This window comes from Euprymna scolopes, chromosome 21 (assembly GCF_053919585.1).
Source record: "Euprymna scolopes isolate OS-2025 chromosome 21, ASM5391958v1, whole genome shotgun sequence".
NCBI lineage: Eukaryota > Metazoa > Mollusca > Cephalopoda > Sepiida > Sepiolidae > Euprymna > Euprymna scolopes.
The window spans coordinates 979,075-999,445 of record NC_136502.1 but is presented as its reverse complement, the minus strand read 5'-3'; the positions used below and the strand labels follow the sequence as shown (position 1 = coordinate 999,445).

Genomic DNA, 20,371 nt, shown 5'->3' with positions numbered 1-20,371 from the left:
AGGGGCGTAATTCATTTGTGTGTTGAAAACAAAACTTGTTAATATTTTCAGTTTTGCTTCGTTATTGTAGCGAGCGTAGGGGAGGGCTTCTTAAACTTTTTTTTTTATCATAACCCCATTTATGAGTGTGAGTTTTTTCGCAACCCTAAATCTATATATATATGTAAAAGTGAACGTGTCTGTGTGTGTGTCTTTACATTTCCCTACGCAATAACTCTGTCAATTTTTAGTCTACAGACTCGAAATTTGATATACAGGGTACTGGGATTTGAGAAAATCTATGTGATCGGTTTTTGGCCAATAATTTGGCGATTAAGGGGTCAAAGTTCAACGATTTCACCTTTGAGAACTCTACCAAACTCTTCCGACAATTTTGGGTCTACGCACTTGAAATTTTAGATATAGGTTCTTTGGACATGGATCTAACTTAATAACTTGATTTGAGCCCAAAACAATAAGTTTTAAGGGGGTCATAATAGGGGTCAAAGTTAAAAAAAAAACTGACTTCTGCAGTCTCTTCCAAATTACTCAGACAATTTCTGGTCTAAATATTTGAAATTTTACATAAAGTGTATTCAGAAATAGGGCAAGCTTTTTCATCAGTTTGGGTCGAAAAATTTTAGTTACCAATATATAAATGTATGTCTGTTTGCATGTCTGGCTTAAACTTTCAATAGAGGCGACGGATTTTACCAAGATCAGTATCGTTTTAAAGTTCGACCTTTCATACGACAAATATCGAAAAATTGGCTAAAAACATTAATATCTTCCCCTTCAACTAGGCACTTTTCTACAGAGGGGGGTCACTTTTTTCGCCGATATTTTTTAAAGTTATCCTCTCCTTTAGATTGTCTAACTTTAATTTAAAAAAATGTCGCTTCCAGTTTGGCGGTGGTCATAACAGCATAAACGTTAGGTTTTACCCCGTTCTTTTTCTCCTTTGCGGCACGGGTTCGAGCCTGCCTTCCTACTACCACTTTTGTTTTTTTTTTTTGCTCAACATACACATTCAAACACCCGGGCAACGCCGGGCTGAAATGCTAGTATTAAATAAATGGTAATCTGGAAGAAAGAGAGAGCCTGTTTCCTCCGTTTAACAATAGGTGGCGCTACTGTCTGTCCACCTAGTTATGGAAGCACAAAATGTATATAATGGCACCCTTGAAATAAAAATAAATGTTTTTGTTATATTTTAATTTTAAACATGTTTAAGTTTTTTCAAACATATTTAGGTTTTTTTTTTTTTTTGGTTTTGCAAACATTTAAGTTTTATTTTTTTAAACATTTTGTTGCTTGTTTATTTTCAAATATTTACATTTTTTTTTTTTTCATTTTTCATTTATTTTTTTTTTTTTTTTTTTGGGAAACATTTACGTTTCTTTTTTGTTTTTGCAAACACATTTACGTTTTTTCTTTTTTTTTTTTGCAAACATTTTTTGGGTTTGTATTACTGTATACTGTACACATAGATTCGAAAAAGTTGTCAAAAAACAAATATATAACAAATAAATGTTATCAAAGGCAAGATAAGTTACTTTTTTACCAAACTGGATATATTTTTCATGTTTTTATTCAATGTAACATGTTTATTCAGCTTGAAAAACATAGTGTTTACCGATGTATTAGAAAATTCAAGATGGCGCCTCACTCCCTCTTTAACACGGTAAGTTTGGGAAAAGGTGTTATAAATAAAAAATTAGAAAAAATACTATTAAAAACCCGCCGAATATATGTCAAGCTATGTCACGGTAACATATATTGAGCGAGTTTTTAACAGTATTTTATCCAGTTTTCTATTTATAACACCTTTTCTCAAACTTACCGTGTTAAAGAGAGAATAAGACGCCATCTTGAATGTTCCAATGCATCAGTAAACACTGTATGGTTTTCGAGCTGAATAAACATGTTACATTGAATAAAAACACGAAAAATATATCCAGTTTGGTAGAAAAGGAACTTATCTTGCCTTTGATAACATTTATTTGTTATATATTTGTTTTTTGACAACTTTTTCGAATCTATGTGTACAGTAATACAAACCCCATTTTTTTGTTTTTGTTATTTTATTTATTTATTTTTTGTTGTAAACATGCACAATCTATTACGATCTTTGTCGCCAATTAACCCTTGCCAAACCACATAATGGATGCAATTGTTGATTTTACCTCTGAGTGACATGTGTTTTCTTGAGTATTCCTTAAAGGATGTTCTCTTAGAAACGTAAAAACAAAACAAAACAAAAAAAACGTAAATGTTTGAAAACAAGCAACAAAACGTAAATGTTGGGAAAAATAAAACTTAAATATGTTTGCAAAAACAAACAAAAAAAAAAGCGTAAATATGTTTGAAAAAAAACAAATAAAAAAACATGTTTATAATTAAAATATAACAAAAACATTTATTTTTATTTCAAGGGTGCCATTATATACATTTTGTGCTTCCGTAACTGGATGGACAGACAGTAACGCCACCTATAGTCAAACAGAGGAAACAGGCTCTCTCTTTCTTCCAGATTACTAAATAAATATATTTTATTAACCATACATTCAGAACATATTATAATGTAAAGTCAAAAATAGCACAAATGCTTTTTTTTTTTTATTGCATTTTCACCCCAAGCAAGGCACGGTGCCACTTTGATGTAGGGGACTACTTTTTGGAACATAACTGCAGGGATTCTACGAAGGGAGTTGAGCATGACACTTGAACTTCTGCTTGTCAGTACAATCGGGGGAGCAGGAATCCAGGAGGGAATTCCAAAGTCTAGCAGTTCTGGGGAAGAAACTATTAGAGTAGAAGGCTTTCTAGCATCTGGGGATCATTACTGTATAGGGGTGGGATTTTGCTACTTGTTGGGAGTATCTACATCAAGGGGAAGCAAGGGCTTGTAGTTTGCTGGAGCAAATATAAATTAAAATACTTGTAAAACAGGCAGAAAGATACAATATTTTGTCGGTGGGAAAGGGGCTGAAGCCTAGCTGACAGTTTAAGACCTATTAGATTGGCAACTCTCTTATGAACCCTGTCCAAGAGTGAGAGACTATTAGCCAATGTGACAACAATACTCTATACATGTATGAAAGGTGGCTTTGTAGAGGTATAGGATATTTTCAGGCGTATGTAAGCCCAGTAGAGAGAGCCCATCTTCTTTGCAGCAGCCTTGGCAATGCCCTCAATATATCTATTCCTACTCATGTTTCCTGTGAACATTAAGCTGAGGAGTTTGAATTACTTTCAGGCGATGCATCATTAGCCATAGCTATCAGTGGTTGAAAAAGTTTCTTTTAATTATTAAAGGAAACAAGCTTAGTCTTGGCAGCATTGAATGTCACCATACATTTTTGTCCCCATTCCACTACAGACTGGAGGTCTTCCTCTAGGGTTTCCACTATTGCCTTGGATATGTGTTCATTTGTTTTCCCCTCGTGTCTGTTATAGAGCATGGTGTCGTCAGCAAATATGCCCATCTCAGAGACAATTTTATCAGAGAGGTCATTTATGAATATTAGGAATAATAAAGTTGAAAACTGTTTTTAAATAGTTTTCAAAGACAACTAGACTACCTGAGACCCGTTGGGTCAGTATGTTATATTAGCTATGGAATTCATGTATGAGCGTGACACTTGTGACATAAACAAAATAAGTTTTTTTTTTACATAACAGAAACATTTCTATGAAAGCATATTAAAATGAAAAATCATGGACGGATCACTCAAACATGAAAAATAAAATCCTCCCTATTCGTGTAAAGTTACCTATTTTTCTGAATAATCACTCAAAAATCGAAAATCAAACATGATTTTCCTACGAATCGAACGCAGACCAAAGTCATTTAGCAGCAAAAACACACATGAACCTACCAATGAGAAATATAAGAATGAAAAATCCATATTGGAATCCTTCAACCAAGTTATAGAAACTTAAAATCTAAAAAAAAAAAAATTAATAAAACCTGAAGCAAAAAAATAAAACCTAAATAAATAAAATAAAATAAAATAAAACTAATATTGAAACAGATTAGTAAATGTGTCAACAAATTCACCATTCTCACACAACAATTTTGTATCTAGAAATGTAAACAAAAAATAAAAAAAGAAGGAAGGAAGGAAAGGGACGGATAGAGAGTAGTAGTAGTAGTCTTGGCTTTACTACAATTGTTCTTATGTTTGTCAACGGGTTAAAGTTGTTTAGATGTAAGAAAATAGCGACAGTATAGTTGTAATAAAGAATAGTTGCAAAACACCCCCACTCTTCCCATGTTGAATAATAATTTCGAAATAATAACGTTAATATTTCAGTGCACAGGTCAAAATCTGCAAAAGAAGCGATTTGTGTTTATTTGTTTACGTTGTTATGGGTTAATGTTTATGCGCACATGCGCAACCGAATGTCGTAAACCGGAAAGTGGGTTACAGCACTCGTTACAAGGTCATTTGAATTTTATAATTATATAGATTAGTGAAAATTGAGTTGGCAAAAAAAAAAAAGAAAAAATGGAGAATTCTAATTGTAGCAAAAGGGAGGTAAATATTTTCTAAAAACTAAAAATTTTTGGTCAGTTTAGCCAAACTTAATTTTCGCTAATTGTCTTCGAAAACTGTTTTTATTAATAATTAATTTTCTACCTTATTGTTTTTTATAATTTTTGGATATGTTCATTACAGTGACATGACAATTTAGTAGATGCCATTATACGCCACACTAGACGATTTGAAAATCACCCCTTCTCAGGTACATGCTATTATAAAAAACCTAGACACCTCAAAAGCATGTGGACCAGATCTCATCCCGGCTGTGCTATTAAAAAAATGCTCTGCCGAGGTTGCTCCAGTTCTCTCCAAACTTTACAATAAATGCCTTACCGAATCTTGCTTTCCCGACTGCTGGAAAACCGCTTCTGTGGTACCAGTCTTCAAGAATTCTGGTGAAAGAACTGACCCACTAAATTATCGCCCCATTAGCCTCCTCCCACTTTTCGCCAAAATATTTGAGTCCTTAGTTAATCAAGCCCTAGTCCAGCACCTAACAGCTGCTAAACTCCTGACTGACAAACAATATGGATTCAGGCAAGCCCGTTCAACAGCAGATATCTTAACTGTAGTTTCTGAACATATATACCGTTCATTGGACAAAACAGGGGAGGGTAGAGCGGTAGCCCTTGATATATATAAGGCTTTTGACAGGGTATGGCACAATGGTCTTCTAAGGAAAATTAGATCATATGGAATCACTGGAAGAATTCATAATGTAATTAAATCCTTCTTAAGTAAGAGAAGAATCCAAGTTGTCCCCGACTGTCGTACATCTAAGCAATATGACATAAATGCGAGAGTACCTCAGGGGTCTATCCTTGGACCTCTATTATTCCTGATATTCATAAATGATGAGACAGGATATGTCCTTTCTAGTAGCTCCTGACCAGATGTGGCAGCAGTACTCCATCCTTGGATGTACCTGGCTCTTATATAGATAGAGAATTGCATCAGCAATGAGATATCTACTGGATTGATAGAAGGATTCCACCATTTTTCCAGCGACCTTGGCAACGGATTTGATGCACGTGTTCCATTTAAGATCAGGAGTAAAGGTCAAGCCCAAAAACTTGTCAAAACATGAAGCCTCCCCAAGACGAGAGTCATTCATTTCAATTGATGCCAGATGGGGATCAGAGTGTTGATGATGTAAAGATAGAAGCTTGGTTTTAGATGCATAAAAAGTAACCAGCCACTCCTTTCCCTATTGTACCACATGCTCAAGATCAGAGGAGAGAGAATTAGAGAGAACGTTTACGGTCTTAGATATGCTACCATAGATGGTAGTGTCATCAGCATAAATATCTATGAATGATGTAAGGATGTGATTTGGAAGATCATTAATGTAGATCAGGAAGAGAGTTGAGCCCAGGATGGACCCCTGAGGGACTCCAGCATTAATACTGTGAGCTTCTGATTTCTGCCCATCAACCACTACTTTTATGAACCTATCAGAGAGAAATGATTGAATAATTGAGAAGACATTTCCAGCTATACCGTAGCTGGAGATCTTGCGAAGTAAACCTTTATGCCATACCCTATCAAAGGCCTTTGATATGTCAAGAGCAATTGCCCTAGAAAGGAAGTCTCCGTCGAGAGATTTGCTAATCCTATGCGATATAACTGTAAGCACATCTGCTGTAGATCTAGCAGAACAGAAACCATATTGCACATCACCAAGAAGGTTATTTTTGATGAGATGGTTGACTATTTAACACAGACTCCAGCAACTTACTCATGGCGCACAGGAGACTTATTGGCCTGTACTGAGAGGGAGATGACTGATCACCTGAATTCTTAAATACAGGGCATACTGATGAGATTTTCCAGGGTGATGGGAAGCAATTCTCCTTAAGACAACACTTAAACAGCTTTGTAAGTATGGGCGCTAGTTCTGGTTGAAGTGTTTTTAGCACTATAATTGGAATGCTGTCAGGGCCAGTGGCTTTACTGGAATCAAGGTTTTTGATTAGCTTGGCAACATCACGTACAGATATTTGTATGTCTGTGGCACCAGTATACAAGAGTTCTGGTGAAAGAATTGACCCACCCAATTATCACCCTATTAGTTTCCAACATAGGTTGGAATACAATTGAATGTTCTTGAGCCACTTTAGGTGAAGCTGTGTTGGATGAGGGACTTGATCCTCTGTGTGTTGGGTATGGTTTTTATATAGCACAGCCTCCCTCGCCGCTAGTGGGTTATTTCTACTATTATTGTGCTTGGGACCCTCCCTTCCAAGATTTTCCATATGTAAAGGATAATATATCGTTCTCTTCAGCGTTGTAGTGATTACAGTTGCAGCTCCTTCAGCCTCTCCCAGTAATTCATTTGGTTACTCCATATATTTTGCTGGTGAATCTTCTCTGGGATGCTTCTATTTTGCAGGTGAATCTTCTCTGGGGTGCTTCTATTTTGCAGGTTTCTGTTACTTTTTGTGGAAACCACAGCTGCCAGCAGTATTCCAGCCTTGGGAGGACAAAGGATTTCCATAGTGTTCTCATCTTCAGTGTTATTTTCACCATGTTGGTCGACGTAACCCTCAACCTTCTCCAGGTGTATTTTGTGGGAATGTGTACATAATTTCAAACAGAACCCTTCATTTAATCTACGGGAGTAGCATGCTCTTGTTCTATCAGTCATGAAGAAGTCATCAGGAATTTGCAATCAGCACAAATAAAAAGAAAAAAGAAACGAAAATAAGTTTAAGGCTCCTAAAATTTATACTAGAATTGTCAGCAAGATGTAATGGATAAAGTACTTGGTAAAATCGATTGTAAGTTGCACTCTACCGGAGGTTGCAGGTTCAATCCTCAGTGCGGCCAACATTTAATTCATTTTTTTGGTGTACTTTTTATATGCGTGTGCTGTGCACATGCATATAAAAAATTCAGTCACTAAATGATTTACGAGATGTTCATAGTTCTTGGAAATAAATGTTAGATTTTTAGAATCATGCATAGTCATAAGGACTTAGTATGTATTACATAGTCAGATAGAATTTGAATAAAAACTGTACCCAAAAAAAAAAAGGAAAAGAGAAAACCTCCTCCGACTGAGACAACTCTGTTTTTTTTCTTTTAGATAAAATATTTATTTTTTTTTTTTTTAAACAAAAGGAATTAAATATTTGCTATATTAGTTAGTTCCAGTAGTGTGGAAATTTTGTTCCATAAATGTGACCGAGTCAATTGTTCAAGTAGTTATTCTGCTCGGCTCGAAAGACGAGTAATGTTGAGTGGCAACGTTAATCGATTGTTAGGGGTTAAGGCGTATGATGTGATCAGATCCCTTTCTCTCAGCCAAATTGCTAGACATGTTCATACTGAATAAAGAAGACAGAAATCATTTTAATTTAAGATATTTTTATTCATTTCATTTTTCAATATCCACTGCCTTAACTAAAAGTTGCTTCTGGTCGAATCATACGAACATAAGGATGATTCGACCTTGTATAAAATTTAATATTCAAACGTGTTCCCACAAAAGTATTTTCAGCAATTGAATATGCTTTCAAATTTAGCTTATGTCACATGATTAAATCAACCAATCAGTTGTTTGTATTTTTATCAGTGTCAAAAGTGAATCTGAGATCAGACATTATCAATCTATCTCATTCATTGGGAAAATTATTCTACATTGTGAAAATAATTTGTTGAAATATATATATATATTCCAAATAAAATTTTAAGTATTTATTTAACAGTGCTCAATACGCAAATAGAGCTAGGTAGTAAGTTATATATGGCAATTAAGCTACACTCATTGGGCTAATGCATGGAACTGATGGCACTGTGTTTTTTTTTATATATATAATTCATATATATATATATATATATATATATATATATATATATATATCAATTTCGCAGCTCACAAAAGCCATGACAGTTAACTGGAAGTTTAAAACTTCAGTTTCGCCCTCATTTGGGCTCATCAGTTTAACATATCTGAACATCGGCTTGGGTTCTCGCTGATTGAATGGCCACACTTTTTGTTCAAGAAGAAGTAGGTTTATTCCATAATCAGATTTCACCGTCAGGTTTGCTTGATCTGTGTTAATAGATTTTCTTGTGTCTGGTGTGACTGCTCATGTGGTAGAATACTCGCCGCACACGCAAGAGGCTCGGGTTTCGAATTCCGAGTCTAATTGATGAGCCTAAATGAAGGCAAAACTCGAGTCTTGGACTTCCAGTTTGTTGGCTGTCATAGCTCTTGTGGGCTGCGATGTTATTTGACTGTGGAAATAATTACATCATCTCTCACATTCTGAATATATATATATATATATATATATATATATATACACACACACACAGATGATCTTAATTTTGCTAACCAACCAATCAGATTCTTTGTTATTCCCATCCCTGTTTTTCACAAACAAATATCCAGGCTATTATCAGGTAAAGATTGGCTGACTTCTATTTTATCTTTATTTATTCATTTTTGGAGAAAGCAAGTTAATTTTTCTGTGTGTATTAAAAAATGATCTTGTTTTAATGTGAGTCTACTTAAATTTAAAAAAAAAAACAAAGAAATAAGAAAACATATTTAAACACATTAAAAACAAGAGCAAAGAATATATATACACACATTTTCTCAGATTTTTTTTTTTTTTGCAAATTAACTTTTCTCTATTATATAACCAGAAGCAACACACTTTTTTTAAGGCAATTGTACAACAATTCTACAGTTTTCTACATCATTTGGTCTTGAGCATGCACATACAAAAACAGCACGGACAAAATTCCACAGTCACCATGTATAATAATAATATCAAAGAAAAAATAGATGAAATAAAAATGAGGATTATAGTAAACAGTGCGTTCAAGGTTAAAAAGTTAAAAATTTACAACATAAGAAAATTATTACAATTCTGAATTTTTGAGATGAGGGTTAATTGTTTGTATTACTTGTTTTGATTATTGTTCTCATCGCTTTGAGTGTCATTTGTGCAATGTTTCGGTTGGTGTAGCCTTGGACCTTCGTCCAAGATAAAGACCAACATGCCTGATGAGGGTTGAAGGCTACACCAACCGAAACATTGCACAAATAACACTCAAAGCGATGACAATAGTCCAATCAAAACAAATAATATAAAAACATTAGTTTTGTATTTTTGAGATAAGGATTGATTGTTCGTATTATTTGGATTCCTTGGACTACTATTCTCAACTTGAATGTTATTTGTTATTTTTTCAACAAATCTGTTTTATTCCAGAAATGGAGTAATAAACATTGATATTTACATCCAGAAACAAAAAATAGGTTTAAGGCTCCTAAAGATTCATATTAGAAACTGCTATCCAATCATGACTGACAGAGTGAGCGCATGCTGTCTTCGTTAAGTAAATGAAGGATTCTGTTTGAAATTTGGTGTAAATTCTCAAGTTCAACAGAATGATATTAGTGCATGATAAGATAGACCTGAAGAAGGCCGTAGGTTATACTGACCAAAACATTGTACAGGGTGAATAACAGGAAACGGATGATTTTAGAACGCTCCTTGCTCTCCTTGAGTAAGGGACAGAGAGTGGAGAAGGTACTCTTTAAACCTGCTTAAGATGCCGTTTAGATTGTAATTATTTATTTATCTTTTACGTTAAATTTTGTTTTGGTTTGTTATTGATTTTGAATTGCTTTTCTTTCCAGTTCATTGTCCTCATACTAACGTGAACTCATGAAGCGGTTTCAAATTTGTGCTCATGAAAATGGCCATTAATGGTCAGACATACTTTTTGGCTTCTAAACATCCCATAATGGCATAGTTTAGTAAATGTTTTTATGTAGATTATAAAATTTTTGTTGAAATATTCGCAGAGTTTTGTTTTCCTTAAAAACATCCGTACAAATAACACTCAAGAGATGAAAACAGTAGTCTGTCGAATGCAACTAACACTCAAGAGATAAAAACAGTAGTCTGTCAAATGCAAATAATACGAAAATAAAAATGTTAAGTTGCATTATTTGGAGTAGTTTTCTCGAATGAACGCTTAATTCTTAGTGCAAACTTGTCAAACTCTGAAATTTGTATTGAAATTATAAATAGAACCCATTATTTAATCTACTGGAGTAGATCGTTCTTGTTCTGTCAGCCATGCATGGATAAAAATCTTAATTTATAAATGAGGCAAAAAGCTATTAGAGTAAAAAATCTTCCAGCATCTAGGGACCTCTACAAAGAAGGCGTGTAATTTTACTGCTGGTCAAGTAGGTTTGACATATTTTTGTTGCAGAGATAACGGTGCAGTAAGTTCTGTGGAAGTACTTTGAAAACAAGCACAGATGTTTTGAAAAAAAAAAAAAAAAACCTACGAGATCATGCTAAACATTTTTCAGTATAGTGAAAATACAATTTTTGTTTGGGAGACTTCATTAAAAGAGGAGCTGAACCATCAGTATCGCACGTGTTTGCAGTTGATAATTTTTTTATCAAATGATTAGCTTTTTTTAAATAGGATTTTAAAAGTTAAATTTAATCAGAATGCTGTACTTTAGTAGATTGACTGCACTGAGGATTGAATCATCAACCTACGATAAATAAATGGTTTCATTTGAAAATCTGTACAAATTCTTGAGTTCGACAAGATGCAACTGAAGAAGTTGGAGGTTACACTGGTCGAAACGTTGCCAGAAAAACATCCAATATGAAAACCATAGTTTAACAAATCCAAATTATTAATCTCCATCTCAAAAATTGTGAAACACGTGTGTGTATGTGTATATGTTTCACAAAATTATATATATATAAGTGAGAATTTGTGTGTGTGACAACACTTCTCAACCTATATACTCAACAAAGACTTGAAATTTGGTATATAGGGTATTCAGACATGTGGAAAACTTTAATTGGGTTTCATCCAGAAAAAAAAAAAATGCTGCTAATGGGTCAAAATTAAAAATTGGTACTTGGGAGTCATCAAATTTTTATTTGTTTATCAACTGTTTCACCAATGCACATGCATGGCCGTGAAACATGGCAGCTTCCTTATGTTAAGAATAAGTAGGTTTGAAAACATTTTTTAAAGATTGTGGCAAGCTGGTGTAATGGTTATCGCATCTAATGCACTGTCTTTAGGTATTGGTTTCGATCTCGGCTTGAGTACTTTTTTTTTACTCACAAGAAGTGAACTGTTTAGAAAAAACATAATACTCGCATGCACAGGTTTCAGTTTCTTTCCATTTGTTTTTTAAGGAGTTTAATGGTATATTTAGTAACGCCAATGCCAGGTGTATATATATATATATATATATTGAAAAAATTATATATATATATTAATACTTGGCCAATTAATTGGGTAAATAGAAACTTTTAGGGGTATTGGAATCACGTCATCTACGCAAGATAATAAAATAACTAATTACATGATTTAAATTAAAATTATAGTAGCTTATCTATGCGCCCAGATATCAGTACACCTCACAATCTCTCTCTCTCTCTCTATATATATATATATATATATATATATATATATATATGTATATATATATATATATATATATATATATATATATATATATATATATAGATAGATAGATAGATACATATATATATATATAGATATATATATAAATGCTTCGTTGAATAACAGGAACAATTCCTGTTTGTTTTTCTTGCAATTCATTTTTTCCAATTGGCAGGTCAATGTTCGAACGTTCTGTTTGTGAAAAGAAATTTGCCATAGTCGCAAACATTTTCACCTTCCATGAGTTGTCTCCATATATATAACAGGAAGACTGGCGGCAGGCGGCACAACTGCTGTTTGCATTTGGCTCGATTCTTCTGCCAGAACACATAATTTATCTTTGCTTCTCCTGAGGTCACTGGTGACCTAGTGCTTCCACATGTCATCTAAGTGAGATAATAAATTAAAATTAAAATCGGGGAAAAATAACAACTCTATAGTTATATATTTAGAGATTAATAAAGAATCAGAATCGGAAATTGTATCAGAATTCGAAAAAATATTGGATTCGTTCCATACACATATACATTGGTGTCCATCGATCATGTCTGATCTTGATTCTGTACTCTGAAGGTAGAGACTGGCGATGGACGGCACAACAGTTCTTTACATCTGGCTTGTTTCTCCTGCCAGGACACATAGTTTATCCTCGCCTTTCTTGAAGTCACTTGTGCTTCCACAGATCACACTGGTCAGCAAGTGCCTCCCAGCTTTCATATCTCTTTTACATGAATCGCTGAATTGAAGCTGAAGGTGGCCTCTTTTCTCTTGCCGATTATCAATTCTTTATAGAGGAGGTCTTTTAGGATCCTGCCATTTTCTATCCAGCGGACATGTCCAAGTCAGCACAGTAGATGCTGATGCAAGTGAGCATACACACATACACAAGGACTTTGGTGTTGGTGGTGAAGTTTGACCATTTGATACTCAGGATTCTCCGCAAGTTGTGCATGTGGAAGGTGTGGAGTCATTTTCATTTTAAATCAGACTATGGTTGCTTTGGCGATAAACTGAAACCCCAATGACTTGTTATTCTATCAGTGTTTCTTGTCAAACCAAATCATTTTATCTGAAAAAGTAAACGTTTTAATTTGGGGTTCTATGGTTTTTGTTATATGTGATCATTTAGAATGTGAAAAAGTATTTTTAATGTAACATGTTATTTGCATATTTCAAACAGTTAGTCTCATCACACTTACCATATTAACCGCATTGATATATTCAGAGTTTGGCTGCTATACTCTTCAGCCTTCTTCAGGTGCATTTTTGTCATAGTAACCTTCTAGAAATCTAAACTGAATCCTTCCTCTAGTCCATACGGATAGACTTTTTTATTTCTTTGCTCCATCAAATATGTTGTAGCAGTTTATTTTGTCTCTCAGTGACGAAACCACCTTCAAATATAATTCATTTGCAGCAAAACTATTAGTGTTGGGACGATTAATTTGAATCAAAATGGAACAGTTTGTGGTATCGGAATCAGAAAAATCTGCGCCTATTTTCCGATGATGTAAATAATTCTTTAAAAATTTTTTTCTTTTATTGAAAACTTAATTTTCCATTTCTGATAACAATGATAAATATTTATTGATTTGAAACTACCAGTAACACTAAAATCTTTAGGTCATAACTACAAGTGTATTTCTACATTTGTGGAAATATATGCACGTGGGTTTTTTACACTAATCTGAAAAAATTAAAAAATAAAACTTTACAACTAAATATTTAGAAATTTAAAAGAATCGGAATCAGTAATTGTATCAGAATCATGAAAAATGTTGAAATTGTGCCATCACTAGTATTTATCCACTAGACCATGTATTCATTATTCATGAAGCATAAATATTTCTTAAGAGATACTTTTTAGAATAAATTGAAAACCGGCATTATTAGATGTTGACTTCTCTGCTTCGTCTGCTTCTCTTTCTAATATCATTTCAGGTGGACGCGTAGGTAAATATTCATCAGCTTATCATTAATATGAGCTATCAAAAATGAAGTTTTAAACAAAAATAAAAAACAATAAAAAAATTGTTTTTTGGATCGAAAATAGATGCAGATTTTTTCTGATATAGATTCCAATACCCTAAAGAATTACAATTTTTCATTGATTTAGATTCCTATTAATCCTCCTAACACTCATGCTTATCGACTAGGCCATGTATTCGTGGAACGAAACTAGTTTTTCAGTAGACACCTCTCCCTTAAATCCAACTTAGAAAATATTAAAGAATTGGAATCGAGAATTGTATCAGAATTGTGGAAAATATTGGAATCATCCCATCACTAGTATTCATGGGATGAAACTATTTGTTAAGAAACAAATATGTGAATAATAAACTGATAAATATTTATTGATTTGAAACTACCAGTAAAACTAAAATCAATAGACTAACTCCCACAAGTGCATTTGTACGTTTGCAAAAAATATCTGAACATATTATATGGGTTTTTATCGTAATTCAAAAACAAAAAAAAATCTATAAATAAATATTTAGATACTTAAAAGAATTGGAATTAGAAATTGTATTGCAATCATAAAAAATATAAGAATCGTTACACCAATAGTATTTATTTCCTGTGCCATTTCAAGTGGATGCATAGGTAAATATTCAGCATTAATTATGAACCATCAAAAATTATGTTTTAAACAAAAATAAATAAATAAAAATAAAAGAATCGTTTTTGGCATCGGAAAATAACCACAATTTTTTCCAATTCCAATACCCAAAAAAGTTATATCTTCCAATTCCCAATTAATCGTTCCATCACTAATATTTATCCATGCGGCCTTGTAGTCATTATTAGTGTTTGTAAAGAAACACTTATTTAAGCAAAATGATGCCAGACATTAGATGTTTGCTTCTCTGTTCTATGTTTTTTGTTATATCGTTCAAAATGTGAAAAACTATTTTTAATATGGGATGTGATTTTAGACAGCCTCATCACGGTCACTATATTAACCACATTGATGTATTCAAATTTCAGCTGCTGTACCCTCCAGCCTTCTCCAAGAACTTTTTGTCATAGTGACCTTCAGAAATTTTAAATTGAATTGGATAGACTGTTTTATTTCTTGTTCCATCATTAGTATTTATCTGCTAGGCCATGTATTAATGAAACGAAACAACCACCATACACTAATTAACTCTTTTCCTTGAGTAGCATTGAGGCCTTGATAAGTGGTGACTCCTTTGTAAAAAAAAAAAGAAACGAATGAAACTTTGGTAAGGGACACACTGAAGTGAAACCAGGCATTATTAGATTTTTGCTTCTCTGTTCTACGTTTTTTGTTATGTTGTTAAAAATTTGAAAAAGTATTTATTTTTAATATGAAATGTTATTTGACTATTTCAAAAGGTTATTAACCACATTTCGGCTGCCGTACTCTCAAGCCTTCTCCAGGAGCTTTTTGAATTTTAAACTGAATTAGATAGACCATTTTATTTCTCATTGCATCACTAGTAATTATCTGTTAGTTCATGTATTCATGAAACGAAAGTATTTATTAAGTGACCATCTTATAAACCCTTATACTCGAGTGGCCTTCGGACTTTGATAAGTGGTGACTTCCTTGTAAAAAAACAAAAACAAAAAGAACAAAATTTTGTTAAGAGACACTTTGACACTTTTTAAAGCGAAGTGAACACTGGCATGATCAGATGTTGGTTTCTCTGCTGCTCCGCCTGCTTCTCTTTCTCGTGTCGTTTCATGTGGATGCGGAGGTAACTGTTTTGGCAGAACTGCTTCTTGCAAATCTCGCACTCAAACATGTCGCCCGTGTGCACTCGCATGTGCACCTTGAGTCGCTTGTTCAACGGGAAGCGCTTGCCACAAACCTCACATGCAAAGGGCTTCTCGCCAGTGTGTGTTTTCATGTGGAACATCAGGGTGGAACGCAAGGCGAACGCCTTGCTGCACACCTCACACTGAAACGGACGCTCGCCGGTGTGTGTCCTTAAATGGATCTGCAGACTGTGTTTCCGCAGGTACGTCTGCGTGCAGAACTTGCAGCTGAAAGGTTGTCTGGTGTGCACCACCAAATGTCGGTTCATCGTTTTTTCGGTTGGGAATCTCTTGCCGCATGTTTTGCAGCTAAATGGTTTTCCTCGCGTGTGCATCTGCAGATGGCGCTTGTAGCTGCTCTGCGTTGCGAGCTCCATGTAACAAATTTTGCAGAGGTATGGTTTGATACCAGTGTGACGTCGAAGGTGCCGCTTCAAGCTGCTGTCAACTGTGAAATTTTTGCCGCATATGCTGCAGTGATATGGTTTTTCTCCCGTATGTGTTCTTCGATGATGCGGCAGGTGATCTCGGCGGGAGAATTTCTCCCCGCAAATATCACAAGCAAATGGCTTCTCATCCGTGTGGGTTCGGGAGTGTTTCACCAAGCTGTCATTTTCTGCAAAGTTCCGACCACAAACTTTGCAATGATAAGGCTTTTCCCCAGTATGCATTTTCCGATGCCTCTTCACACTCCCCTTCTCAGAAAAATCCTTTCCACAAATATCACAATTAAATGGTCTCTCCCCAGTATGGGTTCGGAGATGGATTTCCAGACGAGAGCGTTTCGTAAAGTTTTTCGAGCATACCTTGCACTGGAAAATTTTTTTCGACTCATGCAACACCATGTGCGCATCGAGCAGATTTTCACTGTGGAATCCCTTTTCGCATTTCTCACATGTAAATACTTCCTTCGGCATGTCGTCCTCCGAAAGTATTTCCGTGATATCTGAGTCGTCATCGCTTTCGTCGTTGTCAGAGGCTGCCTCTGGTTCTTGTTCAACAGCTTCCTCAGATGGATCGTTTTGCTCCTGAACATTTGACTCGTTTGAGGTTGGCATCTCCATCTTTTCAAAATAATAACATCTGCGGCCAGCCTGATTCTTAGAATTCTCTTTGCAAAACAGCAGGGATGTTGCCAAACAATTTCGGTAATTCAGACGTCTGAAAATAATTAATACAAACAAAAAAATTAGTGAATAAGCAACAAAAAAACGTTTCAATGTAAAATTCTGCAATAAATATTCAATTTTTCTTGTCATGATACTCCCGTCAATTTCGACGTATGAAGTCCGTCGCAACAACTAAGTTGTACAGAAACTCACACAGATGATTTGTTTATAATGGTGGAGGCTTTGTGCAGAACCAACAACACTTTTTGGTACGACTGCCAATCTTTGTCAGTGCAATGGCTGCCACAAGACAGAGCACAGTAAACCTCAATTTTTACATTCAAGTTTTTCCTTCGAGATGAATGCCTTAATGAAGATAGGGGGTGCATCTCTCTCAGTGATTTAAACATGTTCCTAGAAACCAACCTGGAAATTTCAGCACCTCATATAGGATGAACCCTCCTGTTGATTTCGACGCATGAGGTCCACCACAACAAATGAATGATGAAAACCTGGTTTTCTATTTTTTGTTGCAGACCATTTACTAGTTGGTCAGTTGTATACAAATCCCAAGAGCGATAAGAGCATTCTATGATGTCTGAAAGTGACACAATGTTCAACGAGCAAGATCAGAGATGCGCCACTGTGCAACTCATGCTCTTTACCAATCCAAGTTATGACAACAGGACCATTGCCAGCACTGTCAAAATGCAATACTAGATTTAACATTACAAGTTGATTTTTTGCTTTTTAGGTAATTGTTATTTTATCAACTTGCATGAAAAGAGCTATGTAAAAGATGCTTAAAACCGTTTGAATTATACAAATACCATCAATAGTTCAAAAGTTCTGAGAATTTTAAGTGCAAAAATTTGGGCTTTTCCATGGACATTTTTCTTTAGAAAAAGTGGACTAATTATGGACCTCACCATTTCAAGAAATTTGGTAATTTCACCACCATTTATTTATTTTTCAAGCTATTCTCATGAAACTTGTGTGCTCTTTCTGATTATGCAGTCAAATCTGATGTATCTCTTTTACCATAAGCCATGAATTATAAATTCAGATATACAAATTTCAATTTTTTTTAAACTGGCGCATATTTATGAATAAAACTAAGTATTATAGTAGTATTTAAATATAGCTTTATTGAGAGCAGGCTTTGTTCTGCCTCCTCACCGAAGGAGAGCTTAATCTGGGGTGTAGCCATTGAATGCCTAAAGAGCATTACTACTCCCCTCAAAGAAAAAAAAATTGAGTAGATATGAATTAATCTCAGAAATAAATCAGAGAAAATTTTTCATATAGTTTGGATTTCTGTAAAAGAAATTCCTATAGTCGACCAGAATTTATGCATTTTGGGACCAGTCCAATTTTTAATTTTGTAAATCCTCTCTATCTGGCCCAAAATATATCCCTATTTTCTGAGATGCAACCATAAATCGTACTCTATATGAATCCTCGATGTACCTTTCACAGTACAAGGATACCAGGAATCCTGATAAGCAACAACTATATATTCACCAGTTGATGGTAATTTTTGTCATTTCTATTCTGTTGTTTTACTGAAAATTCAATTATGTAAACAAAGAAATAAAATGGTAATTTTTTACCTTGTTTCCACCTTAACATTTAAAATGATTACTTCTATAGATTTTAGGGTATGCTGAAAACGAATATCGCATTTAAATTTTCTGCAAATAAGTAGTTTTTCGGATATTAAGCAATGTCATTTCTTATGTTATCACTGGTGGCCATCTTGGTATGTGCAAGCGCGCAAACGCAACCCCGAGAAACTATGCACAAACACGTACACCAAGATGGCCACCAGCAATAACGTAAGAAATGACATTGCTTAATATCCGGAAAGCTACTTATTTGCGGAAAATTTAAATGCGATATTTGTTTTTAGCATACTCGAAAACCTTCAGAGGTAGTCATTTTAAAGAAAAATGTTAGGTGAAAGTACAGAATAGTTAACAAAAAACACCCTTCCTTCCCCATGTTAAGAATGGGTTTCTAAATAATAACATTATTATTTCAGCATGGTAACATAAGTGGACAAGTACCTTTTATTTGTTATGTATTTGTTTTTTTGTTTGTTTTTTTGACCACTAAAAAACACAATTCTACCTTAAGTACAAATAAGAAGTTAAACGCATGTACTTAGTAGATTTTGTTGTTTTTTTAACGATTTTAGTGCATGTGTACTAAAAGCATTAAAAACAACAAAATAGTATTGTTTGTGAAATCAAATTTGAAAAACTTGAAAATAATTTTTTTAAATTGACAAACTCAGAATAAAAAATGACTAGTCTAGTAAGACGAAAGCAGAAACGGTTTTCTATTTTTAAGAGAATGCTTTAGTCAGCTCAGCGCATTAGCGCTTAGCGACTGTTTTTCTGTTAGCGAATTTGATTTCTATAAAATAAAACATTTTTAAGAAAATTCTGCGCAATTAATAATTATCAAATATTTACATATTATACATGAAAATAATTCTGAAACTATTATCTATATGAAAATTGATGATATATGCCGATTTATCTCATCAATTTTGAAATATTCTTCAACTTTGTTCAGTCGTACTTTTGCTTCCTGTGGTCGTAAAAATAAAAATCAAACACCAGTAGAGATGAACTTCTTTGTTTATATAGCCTGTAAAATTTCAGCCATATCCAATCAAATTTAACCCCACGCATGTCTCCAAACGTAACGTATAAAATGAAAACATTGAAAAAAGTGTTTCCCTTTTTGTTGTTGTCATTCTTAACAGTTTATTCATTTTTAACTTGGAGCATAAAAACATTGAACGCATAAAAGAAAAATAAATAAACATCATTGGAATGCTTATTTTATTCTCTTTCCATCAATCTAATTCTTTTAAAAAATTGACCAACAAATAAAAAAGATATGACTTGTTGAAGCACATTAGGTATGTAATATTGCCGATGTCCACGAAAATACAGCATATGCTTGTAATGCCACGAATAACAAGGTCTGTTTAGACGTATGGGCTGGCGCCAAGTCTTGCTGCCACACCCGGTGTCTACCAGCACTCACTTGACTATGCCAGGAAATCACCACACTCTTCCACACATCCAGGTACACTTTTGTGTTGGCTTTCATGCTAACTTTGAAGATGTGAGATGGCATGATGTGGCCCTCACTTGAAACCACACCAAAGACCATAATCATTGCTGAGAATTGAAAATAGATGGAAGGAACAGAGGAGATAACTCCAAATAATTCAAAATTGTAAGATTTTAAAAAGCCATTCTTAACATAGGGAGGAGAGAAGCATTGGAAAAACTCAAATTAGGGTGGAACTGTACAATGCACATACCCCTTATATATATTTTTCCTTTTTTCAATTTTTTCAGTGGATTATTGATTGAACACTAATCTATCAGATGAAAAAAAATGCAAAAATTCAATATTTAAAGATTTATATGGGATGCTCAGTTTAAATCA

At 34.2% G+C, this 20,371-nt stretch overlaps 1 protein-coding gene across 2 annotated transcripts in view; it reads right to left on the bottom strand.

Moving 5' to 3' along the window:
- Positions 1 to 14,558: 14,558 nt before the first annotated feature.
- The window catches only part of LOC145241959 (uncharacterized), a 29,294-nt gene continuing 23,481 nt past the window's right edge, over positions 14,559 to 20,371 (bottom strand). For both annotated transcript variants that reach the window (XM_080104828.1, XM_080104827.1), the window contains exon 2: positions 14,559 to 16,949. In XM_080104828.1, the coding sequence (XP_079960954.1) occupies positions 15,635 to 16,852 (1,218 nt within the window). In that variant the 5' untranslated portion in view covers positions 16,853 to 16,949 and the 3' untranslated portion in view covers positions 14,559 to 15,634. The remainder of the gene's footprint in view (positions 16,950 to 20,371) is intronic.